The following is a 17,990-nucleotide window of genomic DNA, read 5'->3' on the forward strand; positions in this document are numbered from 1 at the left end:
GACAAACATTTAACAACATAAAGACACTACATCATTTAAAAACACAACAGTCACACAATTCGAGTGGGGTTAGGGTCTTAACCCCAGGCCAGCCGGGACAGCCAGATCTTTAGGGCGGCGCGGAAGGACTGGAGGGTGGTGAGGGTCCGAATCTCCACGGGGAGTTCGTTCCAGAGGGTCGGAGCAGCCACCGAGAAGGCCCTCCTCCGGGTAGTTGCCAGTCTACACTGGCTGGATGATGGAATTCGGAGGCTACTTGGAAAGATGGTTTAATGGTAAACAGGATCATGTGATTTGAACAGAAAAGGGGGATCACATGATGTTGCAGATGTTCGGTGACGAAGAAAAAGAGACGGAGATGCTGAAAGTTCCTGTTTTTTTAATGCCCTCTCTGGCCTTTGATCTTGAATTTGTATTCTTGTACTCCCATGGGGCCATGCAGGGGCAACTCTGTAAGGTGAGAGTCCACGTATGGTTGAGCATTTCTTCTTCCTAGGTGCCCTGTGGTGAGATGGATAAAGGGCTAATACTATCATACTTTAATCCCATCACCCTGGACCTGAAAGGGGGAAAGATCTTTGTTATGTAGAATAGACTGGCCCAAGCTTTTTAATGGGCCATTGGCAAAGGTGGGGGCTATTAAGAGTGAGTCTGCTTCCTGCCTAAAAACATGTTTCTCCATTTCTGATCCAGGGAAATATAATATTCTGCCTTTTCAATATTTCCCAGGATATTTCACTTTTCTAGGAGAGGGCTGGGTTTTAACTTCCTACAGTCCCTTTGCTCAGGTTTTCTTCCCCTTTTTGTTAGTATCTCCTGGGCCCAATCCTGCATAGTGTATCCAAAACACAAATTGTGCAGACAATTACAGGGACTAATTTACCAATAAAGTGTAGGAAGTTATCACCGAGCCCTCTCCCAGAAAAAAATGAAATATCCTAGGAAATATTGAAAAGGCAGAATATTTATCTGGATGTGAAAAGGAAGAAACATGTTTTAAAAGAAGAATAGCTGCCTGCAGCTTCCTGCCCATTTGTCAATGAGCCATTAAAGCCTGAGGTAGTCTACTTTACATAATAAAGAGTTCTCCCCTTCAGCTCCATGGAGATGGGATTAAGGCATGATAATATTGGCCCTTTACCTAACTCGCCACATGGCATCTGAGAACTCAACCAAATCTGGATTCAAAACGCAGCCTAGAGAGTTGCCCCTGCATGGGCCCATGGGAGTCTGACAACCAATCAGAATACAAGCTTAAGATCAAAGGCCAGAGAGGGCATAAAACCAGGGACTCAGCATTTCAGTCCTTCCTTCTCTTTTCTCCACCAACATTGAAGCATGTGATCACCTTTTCTGTTCAGGACTCAAGCCGTGTGGTCCTGTCCACCAATAAACCATCTTTCCAAGCAGCCTCCATGTCTCCAGTGTCTTTTCCCCCACTTGGAGCCGAACCCAGAAGGACATTTCTTCCAACAAAAGGAGAATATTTGTAGCTCAGGGTTGAAATGAGGGGTCCTTTGTGCTCACTTGAGTTTGCTTGTTTTCTTGCAGACCTTTCTTTACCCTAATTATGTAACATCATCAGTGCTTCTCAATAAATGGGAATCATTTATTGACTAGGAATAACTTAAACATGACACCTATTGAGAGCCGAATGATAGTGGTTACTAAAGAATATGAGTTGGGGGGCAGAGATGGATTGTTTGTTAAATGTGGTGAAGGGAACTTGGATGTGTGTTGCCTACTCAAAAATACATTTCACCTAGGAATATGGGCAAAGCAAAACTCATTTAAGTGGATAAAGTCTGTTAATAAAGGGAAATCTATGGATTACATTACTCTTCTTTAAAGCTTGCAAATGTATTAACTTCGAATACAAGTGTGTTGCAAATGACTTTCAAAATACGCTATTGTTTAGTGTTGAAGTGACAAGTTCCTGCATACCAAAAGAAATGGCCTTGGCCAAGACAAAAAAAAACATATTTTCCGGAAGTCAAAAGGAGGCCTAGATTGCCATGTTCAAAATGCTAATATCACCTTTTAAAATGCTAATAATGAATCTTAAAATTCCAGGTAAATATATTAGCTTTTTGGCATTGTATCCACATCTGAAGTTTGGGGAAAACATGTTTTCCTTTTCATCAAAGCCATTTCTTCTTTTGATATGTAAGAATTAAACTTTTCTGAATTTAAACAATAGGGAGCATATATTGGAAATCCTGGAAGAGTTAAATTAGTGCATCTTAAGGTTGGCAAGATGGTTTGCCACCTGTGAGCTAACCAGAGTGGTTGAGAAATTGGGTGGCTATGGAAATGTGAATCATAAATTAAACATAAATAAAACTAGTCACTCAAGGAAGTAAGGCTGGAAGGAAATACTTCCTATCCTTATTTCGAACATCCTTCATTACACTGATTGTCGGTATAAAATGCAACAGGCTCAGGCTTTTGCAACAGTTTCCGTTGGCCAATCGTTGCTAAGCGACGAGCGAAAACAAAGATGGCGGCGAAACGATGGCTTCTATCATAGACTAATATAACTCTCTTCCTCCCGTGTCTTCATATTAGAGGGGGAGAAACCCTAAATAAAGATGGCGGACTAAACTTCACTTTCCCGGGCTGCAAACGGGGAGGCGCGGATAAGTTCGGCTAATTTAAATAACATGGCGACCACAAAGGTCCCGCCCACCGCTTTTTCTTAACGGCCCCTTTTACGTCATAGGAATACGTATTATGTCATCTCAACAGCGCGCGGACGTAAAGCTACAATTATTCTCTTGTAGTGATAAAGCTATTTGGCTCCTCCCATCGCGTCCGAGGCTTGGCTAAGGCATTCCTTCGCACGGACTAGCTTAGTTCAGATGCTTAGAATTATTTTAAATAGTATATGAACTGAGGAAGATTTTTTTAAAAAAGCCGAGGAAACTATCACCAGCGCCAGGGATTTTTTTCCTCCACCTTTTTCCATCGACTTTTTGAATTGAGAAGCGTCGGGCAACCCTTTAGGCAACTATGGAACACTCGCAAGTAAAGGGGCTTAGCGAGCTTCAGGCGCATGCGTAGTGACCGAACGGCCGGGAACGCGGCGCTTCGGAAGGCAGGCTCTCGGCTCCAGCCGCGAGGCCGGCGGCTGTTTAGCCCCTCCCGATATCCGTTCCGAAGGAGGATTTCGTGGGGAAAAGGACCCGCGGTGGGAGAATTCTGCAATCGGAGGCCCTCCTTTTTTTTTTTTTTGCCCGTGGCTCGGCGGAGGGAAGCGGAAGCGACACCATTTTAGAACGTCCGGCAAAATCGCCTCGACGCAAGCGTTAGGTCAGAGAGGTAAAGCCGTGAGTAAAAATGAAACGAGGAGCCGATATTTCCGGTTATCAAAAACCGTCTCCTTTATTTTATAATCCCGGGCAGAAAGAAAGAAAAAGCGTCGTTGGCTTCTTCCATAGGGACTTTTTGAACATAGCTATATCTATCTATCTATCTCTCTCTCTCTATCTCTCTCTCTCTCTCTCTCTCTCTCTCTCTATCTCTCTATCTCTCTATCTAACTATCTCTATATAATCTATATCTATTTATATATCTATCTCTACCTACCTACCTATCTACATACATACATACATACAAACATACATAAATACATATAACAACGTATATATAAATAATGACACAAAGTGGCAACGCGAGCCACTCTGTAGGTGTTGCGTTTCAGCCTGAGATGGGCGAAGGGAACCCGGAGGTGTGTGTCGTTTTTCCTTCTCGTTTGCTAACTCTATGGATCGAGGGTTTATATATATATAGAGAGAGAGAGAGAAAGAGAGAGATCTATGGTGTTTTTTTTAAACTCTCTCCCCCCTCCCCTTTTTGGGCAGGAAGTTTTTTCTAGAGGCGGAAGGAGAAGCTTTTTCTGGAAATCGATTCCTGCCTGACGGGAAGTGGAAAGGACGCGGTGGGGGGGCTGCTTCAGGGTAAAAAAAAAATTATAAAGGGGAGAGGAAAGGAGGGGGGAGGGGGAGGTTTCGCGTGGCTCTCAACGCCCCCCTCCCCAAGCGCTTCGCCTCTTTAGGATAATCGGATCCTGGGAAACACTAACTGTATCGGGTGCAGAGGACGGCGTGGGATCGGGATCGTATCAGCTGGAGGGTGGTATATTGTTGTTGTTAGTTGCGAAGTTGTGTCCAACCCATCGCGACCCCATGGACAACGTTCCTTCAGGTCTTCCTGTCCTCTGCCATCCTCTGGAGTCCATTTAATCTCACGCCTACTGCTTCCATGACTCCATCCATACACCTCATTCCTCAGTTGTCCCTTTCTTCTTTTGCCCTCCATCTTTCCCAGCTTTAGGCTCTTCTGCAGTGAGTCCTTCCTTCTCCTTAGGTGGCCAGAGTATTTGAGTTTCCTCTTCAGGATCTGGCCTTCTAAAGAGCAGTCAGGGTTGATCTCCTCTAGGACTGGCCGGTCTGATTGCCTTGCAGTCCAAGGGACTCGCAGGAATCTTCTCCGGCACCAGAGTTCAAAGGCCTCCATTCTTCCTTATGGTCCAACTTTCACAGCCATTCATTGCAGCTGGGAAAACCATAGCCTTGACTGTACGCACTTTTGTTGGGGGGGGGGAGGCGGGTAGATGGGCTGAAGGCTATTGGGAGGGGGGAGAAGAAGAAGCGGGGGAGAAAGACGTGGCTATCAGCAGGTGTTCATCTTTGAGCAGGGTGGTGATGGTGGCTGAATGATCTACTCCTCCAGAGGTGATGGTGGTGGTGGTTGGGGAACAGGTCCCATCCTCCATATATATATATTTGTGCTTAGAGGCTTGTGGGAAGGGGGCGACCTCTGCCTCTCGGGGGGGGGGGGGGGGGAAGAAGGTGGCCACGTGCCCACGTTCAGTAGGATGAGGCTGGCTAGTCCTGTTTCGGAGAGAATTTATGGCCTCTTCCCCCCCCCCCCCCAAATATCCCATTTGCAGAATGTTGCTGTGGTTTGACTTGGGAGTGACTTGGTGAAGATCTATGGGGATTTTCAATAATCCAGGTCAGGATTGTCCTAAAGAGGCTTTTTTTCCAAAAGGCAACTGGCTTTTCATCATCGTCATTGTCATTGCCATCATCTCAAATTATCCAGGTTATGATTGTCCCAAGGGAGCTTTTTCCAAAAGGCAACTGGATTATTATTATTAATTATTATTGTTGTTATTAATTGTTGTTATTAATTGTTATTATTAATTGTTGTCATTATTATTATCCATCATCATCATCATCCTTTGAAAAGTTTCACTTCTCATTCAGGAAGAAACCAAAGAAGTTTCTCAGATGAGAAGCAAAATGTTTTTTGGGGAAAAAAAGACAGTCCAATTGCCTTTTCGGGGGGGGGGGGGAAACCCGCACCTTTGGGATAATTTGGTGATATTCTTTCTTTTTGTCGGTAGTGAGAAAGGGTCCTTCTTTAGGAGTCTTAAAGGAGTGTATTTTAGGTAGGATGTTACTTAGAGCGTTTCTGCTGCTGATGTACTTACAAGTTGGAGAGGAGAAAACTGTGGTTCTGAACTGAAAAGAGAAAATGCATCCAAGCTTCTTGGATGGAGAAGTGAAATGTTTTCAAAAGGAAACAAAAAAAATAAAAACAAAAAAAGTCCAATTGCCTTTTGGGGAGGGGGAAAGCACTTTTGGGATAGTCTGGTGATACTTTTTCTTTTCGTCAGTAATGACAGAGGTTTTTTTGGCTAGGTCGTTCTAGTGTTCCTGCTGATGAAGTTGGAGAGGAGAAATTGTTGTCCTGAACTGGAAAGAGATAATGGGTTAATTCTGCTGCTTGACTTACAGGGTGTTTTATTCTGATCTGTACCGTTTGGGGGAAGTTGAATGAATCCCCTTTGAATTCTTTTAGATTTTCTCTTAATAACAATACTAGTTAGGCTGGGTGAAATGAGGTTCAGCATCCCTAATCCTAACCACATTTCCTTACTAATAATAACTTATAATTTGGTTTTTGGTTACTTATAAATTAATAGTTAATTGCAGTGTTATTTATAAAGCTTAAGGATACTTATGCTATTTATTGATATTTGAATGTTTATTAAAACGGAGTTTCTTCCAAGGAGTAGGCGTGTAGAAATACCAGTCTTTTTTTCTTCACATGAGTATTGTTAAGAATCTGGTTTTTTTCCCCCCTCTTGTTCTTCCTCTTAGGGTTTTAGATCATCTTTTAAATTGCTGCTTGTCGGATCATTGAAGGTCAGTTAAAATTTTTCAAAGATCATGAAAGCAATGTGGTCCACAAATAAGATTAACCTAAGCCTACGTAGGCTGACGGTTAGACAGTTTCATGGAGTTCTTAACTTTCTGCCATGAAGAAAGGAGACTGTATATTTAGTCAAATCTTGTTTACCAGACCTTATAGTGTTCATTAAGACTCAGTCTCCAGGATGAATAGAATTTGACCTTTAACTGTTTCTGTTCAAGGCATGGATGTGGAATGAAACTATGGATATGCAGAATATTCTGTCAGATTTCGGCCTTCAACATTATTATAGAAATGAGACAACCTTGACTGGGTCAGTTTTGGGTTTAGGACATTTTCCAAACTCCTAAATAAAACTCATAATGGGACAGTTCACCTTACTACAGCGTCTATTTCAAACCTTTCAAAATATCTGCCTTTTCTAATGTTTTTGACGCTACTATGGCGTTAGACAAATTATAGGCAAACCTGGGAACAAAACAGAAACACTGTTATGTATTCAAGTCCTCAAGAAATACAGTACAGCTAGTCCTTGACTTACGACCAAAACTGAGCCCCAATTTTCTGTTGTTGAATAATGCGTTTGTTAAGTGAGTTTTGCTCCATTTTACAACTTTTCTTGCAACGGTTGTTAAGTGCATCACTGTAATTCATAGGTTAGTAACCCAGTTGTTAAATGAATTCCTGGTTGACTTTGCTTGTCAAAATGTCGCAAAAGTGGGGAGGCAGGGCTGATGTCACAATGATACAACGTGCAATCTTGAAGCTCCAAGATCGCCGTCGATATCTCTGCCGCTGGACAGTCCTTTTGGACCTAAACCGTCCCGCAGAGACGGTGATAGAGAAGGGGACATCCTGCTGATCCCAGGGACATCGCAAAGTCCCTGGTAGATCCAGGAGAAGCCCTTTTTTCCAGCGACAGAGAAGCAGCCATTAAAGCTGCTGAAAGTTGCGACAGCTCCAGAACGGAAGGAAAGCGGGAGAGAAAATGTGTCGAATTGGTGAGATAAATTTTATTATTAGAGAAGAGAACACCCCCCAAAAAATCAAAAGTAAAGTTAAAATTGAAGACAGAAGAGGTTAAGCGGTGAGATTAAGCATGAGTCAAACTTAGTGTGCTGTTTTTCTTTAATCCTTTTATTGATGGAATTTTTACAAATGTTTCTTATTTTTTAAACTGGACTGGGTTTTTTTCTTCTATTTCTCTTTTTTCAGTACTTATTGATTAAGACTTACTTTCTTTTTCTTTTTTCAATGCTCTATTGCATTATTTTTTAAGAATCCCCCCCCCCTTAAGTTTGGAATATAAAGAGGGAAGTAAAAGCAGAGGAAAAGAAGTAACACTGCCACTTAGAGGCTTGGGGACTTGGAAACATTGTTTTTCTTCTTTCCCTTTGAGCATTTGATCTACATTTCAAGGTCTCTGAGCTTGTTTATTGAAAATGATAGTGGGATGAGCACGGATTGTTTATACAGGTGCTCCTCCGGGGTACTATCAGTAGCTGGACTGGAGTGAAAAGAAAGCTTGATTGAAAGAGAGAAGATTGCAGTGAACTTGTTTGGAACTTAATAAAAAAGCCTTGGATTTTATATAGTGGCAGTGATTACTATCTGAAGGAAAAGACCAATACAGATGATGTTCCAAATGAAAAATGACAAGGAAGTGACTTTGCAGATGATTATGCAAGAAATTCAAAAAATACAAGTGAGAACAGAGGTCATTGAAAAGAGAATGGAGAATATTGAACAACAAATAGGAAAAATAGATGGAAAAATTGAGAATATTTACCAAGTGATGATGAAAAACGAGGGCAGATTTCAAAAAATTGAAGAAAATGATGAACAAAGAGATAATAAAATTGGAGATCTTGACAGCAGATTGAGCGTGGTTGAAAAAGACAAGAGTGGAATATTGGAATGGGAGAGCGACAGATCAGAATTTTATCTCAGATTCCAGACTATAGAAGAAGAAAGGGAGAATCTATGTAAATTGTAAGCAAAGACTGTGGTGAGGGAGCACAAAAGTTTTGTAACCAATCGACACACTGTATGTAACTGGAGGATGGTTTTTCTGTTTCATGTCTGTTTATGTATGTTTGTTTAAAAATATTTTTTTAATTAAAAAATATGTCGCAAAAGGGATCCCATGACTTTGGGGCACAGCAAGCTTGATCATAAGTATGAACCAGTTTGCCCAGCAAATGAATTTTGATCACGTGACCGTGGGGAACCTGCAGCGGTCATAAGTGTGGGAAATGATCAGAAGTCACTTTCTTCAGTGCCATTGTGATTTTGAATGGTTGCAAGTCGAGGACTATCTGTAATAATAGTTGACCAATGATTGACAGTAAAAGGAAGAAAACATAAGAGAGGAATCAATTTATTATGACTAGGGTTTGTGGGCAAAAGCCCATTTTCTTGGAATGCAGAGATGCATACACTGTTGTTAGTTGCGAAGTCGTGTCTGACTCAAGGCGATCCCATAGACAATGTTCCTCCAGGCCTTCCTGTCCTCTACCATCCTCTGGAGTCCATTCAAGCTCATGCTGACTGCTTCGGTGACTCCATCCAGCCACCTCATTCTCTGTCGTCCCATTCTTCTCTTGCCCTCAATCGTTCCCAGCATTAGGCTCTTCTCCAGTAAGTCCTTCCTTCTCTTTAGGTGGCCAAAGTATTTGAATTTCGTCTTCAGGATCTGGCCTTCTAAACAGCAGTCAGGGTTGATCTCCTCTAGGACTGACTGGTTGGATCGCCTGGCAGTCCAAGGGACTCGCATGAGTTTTCTCCAGCACCAGAGTTCAAAGGCCTCCATTCTTTGGTGCTCAGCCTTTCTTATGGTCCATCTTTCACAGCCATACATTGCAACTGGGAAAACCATAGTCTTGAATATATGCACTTTGTTGGCAGGGTGATTTCTCTGCTTTTTAATATGCTGTCTAGATTTGCCATATCTTTCCTTCCCAGGAGCAAGCATCTTTTAATTTCTTGGCTGCAGTCCCCATCTGCAGTGATCTTGGAGCCCAGGAAAATAAATTCTGTAACTACCTCCATTTCTTCCCCATCTATTTGCCAGGAATTGAGAGGGCCGGATGCCATGATGTTCGTTTTCTTAATGTTGAGTTTCAAGCCAGCTTTTGCACCCTCCTTCTTCACCCGCATGAAGAGGCTTTTTAGTTCCTCTTCACTTTCTGCCATTAGAGTGGTATCATCTGCATATCTGAGGTTGTTGATATTTCTCCCAACAATCTTAATTCCAATTTGTGATTCATCTAGCCCCTTTCTCATGCATATAATACATGTAAGGTATAAAGCTGAAGGAGGTAAAATGCAAAATGAGATTTCTCCAGAGCACCAAAAATACATCGGAAATATACAGAATCACGCCTGGTATTAAAATATTTCCAGGCTTTTTTTTATTTTTTTAAACGCTTTATAATTCTTTTCTTTGTAATTATTAATTCTGTTAAGGAAATAGCGGTAGAATGAAATAGGCTGATTTTAGTGATAGGGTTTTTTTTTTGTATGATTTTTTTTTAATGGACGACACAGTAGTCATCATGAAGTAGAACAGATAACCAGTTTAGAGAGCCAGTTTGGTCTAGTGGTTAAGGTAGAAAGCAGGAAACTGTGAGATCAAGTCCCACTTTAGGTGTGAAAGACCACTGAGTGACTTTGGGCCGGTCACACAATTCTCAGCCCAACCCACCTCACAAGGTTGTGGGGAAAATAGGATGAAGGGGTGTGGCATATGTTCACCACCTTGAGTTATTTTTAAAAATAACAAGGGTGAGATACAAATACCATATTTTTAGGAGTGTAAGACGCACCAGAGTATAAGACGTACCAAGATTTTGAAGAGGCAAATTTTAAAAAAAGTTTTTGCATTCTGCAGACCTCCCAAAAAGGGCCTGTTTTTCGTGAAAATGGGCCCATTTATTTATATATATATATAAATAAATGGGCCCATTTTCACGAAAAACAGGCCCTTTTTGGGAGGTCTGCAGAATGCAAAAACTTTTTTTAAAATTTGCCTCTTCAAAATCTTGGTACGTCTTATACTCTGGTGCGTCTTACACTCCTAAAAATATGGTGTGTATATATATATATATATATATATATATATACTTAAAGTCACAACCCCTGGTATGCCCAAGTGTGGGAGGAAGGTCACACTTCCACTCTCTGTCATTAGGCTCGTCACAAGAGTCCATCCAGACAGAAACCCAATATTTTTACTGTTATTTATCAGCACAAATAAAAACACACATATATATATATATATATATATATATATATATATATATATATATATATATATATATATATATATATGTGTGTGTGTGTGTGTGTGTGTGTGTGTGTGTGTGTGTGTGTGTGTGTATGTATATGTATATGTATATGTATATGTATATGTATATATGAATGCATAGCCTTTAGGAGGCTTATAGAGTACTCCTGGGGAGTACTCTATAAAAATTGAGTGCAAAATTGAGCAAAAGAAAAGGGCCTGTTTTTCCCTCATTTGTGCCCTCCCCAGCCCCCAGGAGCACTCTATAAGCCTCCTAAAGGCTCTGGGCCATTTTGGTGAAGGGTGCGGGGTTTCAGGAGGCAAAAAATGCTGTATTCAATTTATTAAATGCACCCAGATTTTCAGCCTCTTTTTTTGAGGGAAAAAGGTGTGTCTTATACTTCGAAAAATACGATAAATAAAAATATTTATAGACGGTGAGGCCATCAGAAGACGGAATGAATTGTAATGAAGGTGTTCTGACTTAGGCTTCCTGAAAAAGCATAAATCACAATCTTAATCCCCAAAAACCCGTTAAACAGCTGTAAATTATGGTCATTAACAGTCCACAAGGTTTCATAGTCTGTAAAAGTTCCGACAGATATCTGCTCGAGTTGCCATAGTCTTTCAGGAGAATGTTGATGAATACCCCACCTTATCTCTCTTGGAATGTTGCCAGTGACCTAATTGCCAAACGCAGAGCAAGACCAAACTTAGCACAGAGTCAAACAGAACTTTTCCAAGCTTGAACCAGACCAGATGAACTAATTGCTTCCTGTCCCGTTCGCGCCTCTTTTATGTCTTATGGAAGGGCCCAATCATCTCCAAGCCTTACTCCCAAGTCTACCCTCTTTTTTTAAGTGTTCTTGCCTTCTGGCAGCTCTGCGCATTTGCACACTGAGAACAAGCTCCCGCTGTTCTTCTGCCTCACTGATGTCAGACTCTGGAGGCAGCAGATCACTACCAGATGGCCTTGGTCCCCTCTCTGCCTCGGACACAGAGCTTTAATCTGAGCCTTACCCAGACTCCAGGACTGCCCTATGTTCCTCCCCAACTTCACTGTCCGAATTTGCTGCCAGCTCAGCTGGCCGCTGGCGGGCCACAACAGAAGGAAGTGAAGTTCAAATTTAGAATTTCTCAACAAATGTGTTTTAAAGAAATTCTAGCAGGCTTTTTTTTTGTTGAGTGTGATTATTGGCACTAGTGTAATTTCTTTTCTAGGAAAGCGGCAGTTTCCATTGCTGATTTTTGGCAGAATTATAGAAGTTTGTCATAATACTAATTCAAATTTCTGGCAGTAGTGAGTTATACTACAGGGATATCTAGATTTTTATCTGGGTAACACTGATAGTGACAAATGGATTTTTCTCCGGAGTCAATTCATAGTCAGTGTAAAATGATTTCTTATTTACGTTATATATGTTATATATTACACAGAAGAATGTGAAATGGTACTTTTTTAAAACTTTCAGTTTGATCATATATCCTGTAGTGAATGGCTTTTATGTAACAACTTCCTTAAAATACAGACTCATTTGAAAAGGAATCATTTGGAAAAATGGCTCTATTTCTCAGATATTTCTTCTTTTTTTCTGGCAATGCTAAACTTACAGTCTCCTTGAATGAAACTTACCAGTTTTCTTCCAAAGGTGCTTTTTTTTCTAAGAGGAAAAAAACTGAACTTTTGTGTTTTTCTTTGAAGACGTTTCGCCTCTCATCCAAGAAGCTTCTTCAGCTCTGATTGGATGGTGTGGAAGTCAGAGCTGAAGAAGCTTCTTGGATGAGAAGAGAAACGTCTTCAAAGAAAAAATAGGAAGTCCAGTTGCTTCTTGAAAAAGCAGCTTTGGGACCTGAGTGACTGATGACTGAGAATCTCCATAGACATTTACCAGTTTTCTTGTTTCTTACAGAAAAATCCGTAGTTCACCATGGCGGAGCTGGACAACCTTGAGGTGATGATAAAAACCTTGGACTCTCAGACAAGAACATTCACAGTAGAAGGAGAGGTAAGGTCCCCTAAATTTGGATAACAGCACGAAAGTGGATGGGACTGTCGTTTCTATGCCTGGGGTATCTCAGCATTGTATCGGGGTTATTTTGCAGAACTCACAGTTACCTGCTTTAAGTTAACAGATTACGAACAGAAGATCCCTGGGCCTATTTGTTAGTCAAGAAGAATTTTTTAAAAAAAGGATATCTGAAGGAATGGTGTGACGAACAAATGCAATAAACCTACAGCCCAAAGTCTGAAAGGAACAGCGGTTAAATATTCAATTCCTCTAGGAAGAAATGATAGTTACAGGTGGTCTTTGCCTTCTGACCACAATTTGGTCCCATAGTTTTGTTGTTAAGCAAGGCAGTTTAATTTTAACTTTTTATGTCTTAACTTACATGTAAGTGTAAGCTGCCCAGAGTTATCCTATGGCCAAGAGGGTGAACCTGTGGCACGCATGCCACAGGTAGCACACGGAGCCATATCTGTTGGCACGCGAGGCGTCAGTTCCAGCATGCATGCATGCGCTGGACAGCTGATTTTCAGGCTTTCGGAGGGCTGGGGCTGGCTGTTTTCTCCCTCCCCAGGCTCTGGAGGTTTTCCTGGAGCCTGGGGAGGGCAAAAATGCCCCCCCCCCCCGAGGAGCTTCCTTCCTTGTTTGGCCTTTCCTAGGCAGGTGCCATAGAGGCAGGGGTGAAATCCAGCAGGTTCTGACAGGTTCTGGAGAACCGTTAGCGGAAATTTTGAGTAGTTCGGAGACCCGGCAAATGCCACGTCTGGCTGGCCCCAGAGTGAGATTTTGCAGAATCCTTCCCCTGCCACGTCCACCAAGCCATGCCCACAGAACTGGTAGTTAAAAAAAATTGAATTTCACCACTGCATAGAGGGGCCAGGTTCTGATGAAGGAATAGTGGGAAGAGAGTTTCCTCCTGGTGGTTTTTTCCCCCCTTTTTTCTTTTCAGTTTTCCTTTTTCTCCGTAGATCACCGTGAAAGAGTTCAAGGACCACATAGCGGGCTCAGTCAACATTCCCTCCGAAAAACAGCGCCTCATCTACCAAGGGAGAGTGCTACAAGATGACAAGAAGTTGAAAGAATACAGTGAGTTGGGAACCAAGAGAAGGTTGAGGGGTGGTGGTGGGGTTTGAAGTGAACATGGTTTGGGAGACAGGGAGGGGTTCTGACCCAGGATACGGACAAGTGCACCCTGGGAAAAACCCCCCAAAACGTTAGTGTTCTGCTTCCAATAAAGGCTGGCCAGAATAAAATTCATAGTTAGTATGAGGCGCTCGCCCCGGACTTATTTTGGCAGAGACTCATAACCGCTGGATTATGGTGGAGTGTAAAATTGTTGGCATAAAAGTTTGAAATTGGTCTTGAGACATTCAGGTTGGGAAATAAAGCGGTTACCTCTTTCTTTACCAACTGGTTTCCTGCTTACATGCATGCATGTTTGGAAATGTACGTACTGTACATTTTTGGAGTATAAGATGCACCTTTTCCTCTCAAAAAAGAGAGTGACAATCTGGATGCATCTTATACACTGAATACAGCATTTTTGGCCTCCCGAAACCCCGCCTCCTTTGCCAAAATGGCCGTGCAGAGCCTTTAGGAGGCTTATAGAGTGCTGCTGGGGGCTGGGGGAGGCAGAAATGAGAGAAAAATGGGCTGCTTTTTACTCATTTTTGCCCCCCCCCCCCGCCTGGAAGCCTCCTAAAGGCTATGCGTGCCTTTTTTTTGACACCTTTTTTCGTGAAAAACTGTCCATTTTTTGCTCGTTTTGCTCGTTTCTGCCCCTTCCCAGCCCCCAGGAGCACTCTATAAGCCTCCTAAAGGCTATTCATGCCCTTTTTTTTGACGAAAAACAGGCCGTTTTTGGGAGGACTGCAGAGTGCAAAAACTTTTAAAAAAAATTTGCCTCTTCAAAATCTTGGTGCATATTATACTCCGAAAAATAAAAATAAGGTACATCCTGTACATCTTGTATGTATATATATATTACAATAAAATAATAGTAATATATATTATATTATATTATATTATATTATTATATTATATTATATTATATTATATTATATTATATTATATTATATTATATTATATTATATTATATTATATTATATTATATTATATTATAATATATTATATTATATTATATTATATTATATTATATTTATTATATATGCATACAGGTAGTCCTCGACTTAACGGCCACAATTGAGCCCAAAATTTAAGTGGGACGTTTGTTTAAGTGAGTTTCCCCCCATTTTTACAGCCTTTCTTGCCATAGTTCAGTGAATCACTGCAGTTGTGAAATTAGTATTTTGTTCAATGCGTATGCACCAAAGACAAATTCCTCGTGTGTCCAATCACACTTGGCCAATAGAGAATTCTTTTTCTTTTCATTTGTTAAGTGACTCTGGCTTCCCCATTAATTTTGCTTGTCAAAAGATTGTGAAAAGTGGTCACATGACCGCTGGATGCGACGGCTTGCCATAAATACGAGTCAATTGACAAGTGTCTGAATGTTGATCACGTGACCACAGGGATGCTGCAATGGTCGTAAGTTTGAAAAACGGTCATAAGTCACTTTTTTTCAGGGCTGTTGTAACTTGAAACGGTCACTCAACACTAAACAAATTGTTGAGGACTATCTGTATCATGTACAACCTTATTAAGGATGAATATGTTTTGAGCAAGGGCATGGCTGGTGAGGAAATCTCCCAGCTTCATTAAATTTCCCAAGGATGCAGTTTGGACTTTCCTATATATAGTATATTTACTAGGCACAGACAAATTCTACAGTTTAAGGATGATTCACTGTACAAATCCAGGTTTATTTCTTCGGATGTTCAGGTCCAGATAAAGCAGGGGCGCTCAAACATGGCTGGCTGGGGAATTCTGGGAGTTGAAGTCCACAAGTCTTAAAATTCCCAAGTTTGGACACCTCCTGAGATGAAGAGATATAGATTTGCAGCAGAAACATCAACGGTTTGGAAATTGGGGAAGTACAGATCAAATCCCACGCGGACGTCCAGTTTTATATTTAAGAAGCAGTGTTGGTCATCCTTGTCAACAATCTGAGGCAATAATATGTAGATTTATACACTGCTTCACAGGGCTTTTACAGCCTCCTCTAAGCGGTTTACAGAGTCAGCCTATTGCCCCCAACAATCTGGATCCTCATTTTACCCACCTCGGAAGGAGGGAAGGCCGAGTCAACCTTGAGCCTGGTGAGATTCAAACTGTCAAATTGCAGTCAGCTGGCAAGTTAGCACAAGTAGCCTGCAGTACTGCTGACAACTTCTAAATGACTATGGGCCGAGGCCACATTTACTTAGTTGCCACTCTTTGGGGAGGGGGAAGGGGGGAAGTTGGAAGGAACTGGAATGCGGTATCTGGGTCCACTAGACAAAACATCCATCAGATGCAGCGTAGGAGCCAAGGTCATGGCAACGAACATCTGCTGAGATTGTGGGGTAAACTATAACATGACATATGAGGGGGTGAGTGGGAAGTTTCTATTCTTTTTATTACTCTGAAGCGTGGGAATTACCCAGAGTTAGCTTTCAACTTTCAGCTTTCTAAGTGCCGATAGAGTTTACTCAATAATAAGGTCTTTCAAGTTTGAATGGGGCTTCTGAGTCCTGATTCATTTGGGTTCATTGCTTGGAACCATAACATCTGCATTCTAACCACTTCACCACTGGGGCTCTGCCAAGAACGGAATGGGGGTAACACAGCGGAATAACAGAGTTGGAAGGGACCATGGAGGTCTTCTAGTCCAACCCTCCTGCTCAGGCAGGAAAGCCTATACCAGCAATGGCGAATCTTTTCGGCACAGAGTGCCAAAAGGGGAGTGGCCACTCGCGCTCGTCGGGGAAGCTGCCCAGGGGACATGCGGATACTGGGAAACGAACTTCCGGTTTCCGGTGCACGAACTTCCGGTTTCTAGCACACATACTTCCAGTTTTCCAGTGCACATGCATGTGTGACGATCAGCTGGCTGGCGGGCATGCACACTCCAGAAAATGGAAGACTCAACTTTTCAGTTTCTGGCACTGCCGCACATGCGAAAGCCAGTTGATTGGCGTGCTCGCATGTGCACCAGAAACCCAGAAGAGGAACAGGCGATACCACGTGTGCCAGGCGACGGCTCTGTGTGCCACTTTGGGCACGCGTGCCATAGGTTCGCCGTCACGGGCCTATACCATTTCAGACAAACGGCTGTCCAATCTCATCTTAAAAACTTAAATTTTAGATCTTAGAGCCGAGGGGGCGCAGTGGTTAGAGTGCAGTACTGCAGGCTACTTCAGCTGACTGCTAGCTGCAGTTCAGCAGTTCAAATCTCACCAGGCTCAAGGTTGACTCGGCCTTCCATCCTTCCGAGGTGGGTAAAATGAGGACCCAGATTGTTTGGGGGACAATAGGCTGACTCTGTAAACCGCCTAGAGAGAGCTCTAAAGGCACTGTGAAGCGGTATATAAGTCTAAGTGCTCTTGCTATTTAAGGCTTCAAGGCTTGGAATGAGAACTCCTTTAAGGAAATCCGATCATGTATCCTGGTTTGTTTCGTTTTTTTGGCAGATGTTGGAGGCAAAGTCATCCACCTGGTGGAACGCGCACCTCCCCAGACCCAGTCGCCCTCAGGAGGGCCTTCAGGAGCAGGCTTGTCCTCCGCCCCTCACAACAACACGGGACCCCGGGGGTCAGGTTCCACTGTCCATGACCGCAACGCCAACAGTTACGTTATGGTGGGAACCTTCAACTTACCAGTAAGCATTATGGACCCACAGCCACCCACACAAGTGAGTTTTAGCCAGAGAGTTGCTCCCCCTGCGGGGCAAGGGGAAGTATTCGGGCTCTCCCTAAATGGTTTCGCCCCTTCCCGTTAATAAAAACGTGAAGGGAACTTGTCTGCGCTACTACGTGGTAGTGGGGAGCAGGAGGCGGGTTGCTTTGGGTTCCCCCTTTCTGCCTTTGCACAGGGCGGGGTCACTGTCAGCTGTTCCTGGACTGTCATTCCTGAGTTGGAGGGGTGTGTTGATACAACCAACGTAATACAGCCAGAATAAAGTCTGTCTTGTGCTTCTGTTCTGCCTGTCTTAGCGATTACTGTGTGTGATACGGATAGAGAGGAAGAGGGTTGGAAACGCCTACAGGGCCTTCCTCTTACTTGGGAGATTTAAAAAAGAATAATAGGTAGTCCTCGGCTTACGACTGCAATGGGCCTCAACATTTCTGCGGGTCAGCGAGATGTACGTTAAGGCAGGGGTGAAATCCAGCAGGTTCTGACGGGTTCTGGAGAACCAGTAGCGGAAATTTTGATTAGTTCGGAGAACCAGCAAAGACCACCCTCTGACTGGCCCCAGAGTGGGGAGGGAATGGAGATTTTGCAGTATCCTTCCCCTGGCATTCCCACCAAGCCACGCCCACCAAGCCACGCCCACAGAACCGGTAGTAAAAAAAATTGTATTTCACCAGTAA

The 17,990-nt window shown here is 42.6% G+C and overlaps 1 protein-coding gene across 3 annotated transcripts in view; it reads left to right on the forward strand.

Moving 5' to 3' along the window:
* Positions 1-2,755: 2,755 nt before the first annotated feature.
* Positions 2,756-17,990, forward strand: part of BAG6 (BAG cochaperone 6) — a 46,191-nt gene continuing 30,956 nt past the window's right edge. Inside the window, exons 1-4 of one of the 3 annotated variants that reach the window (XM_087708464.1) lie at positions 2,756-3,321; positions 12,424-12,519; positions 13,488-13,605; positions 17,091-17,311. In XM_087708464.1, coding sequence (XP_087564590.1) covers positions 12,442-12,519; positions 13,488-13,605; positions 17,091-17,311 — 417 coding nt within the window. In that variant the 5' untranslated portion in view covers positions 2,756-3,321; positions 12,424-12,441. Of the gene's footprint in view, positions 3,322-3,812; positions 3,960-12,423; positions 12,520-13,487; positions 13,606-17,090; positions 17,312-17,990 lie in introns of those variants that run through there. The other 2 variants (XM_087708467.1, XM_087708465.1) reach the window with 2 other exon arrangements.

This window comes from Thamnophis sirtalis, unplaced genomic scaffold, assembly GCF_051295495.1.
Source record: "Thamnophis sirtalis isolate CommonGarterSnake01/CBP01778 unplaced genomic scaffold, rThaSir2_p1.2 scaffold_3, whole genome shotgun sequence".
Taxonomy (NCBI): domain Eukaryota; kingdom Metazoa; phylum Chordata; class Lepidosauria; order Squamata; family Natricidae; genus Thamnophis; species Thamnophis sirtalis.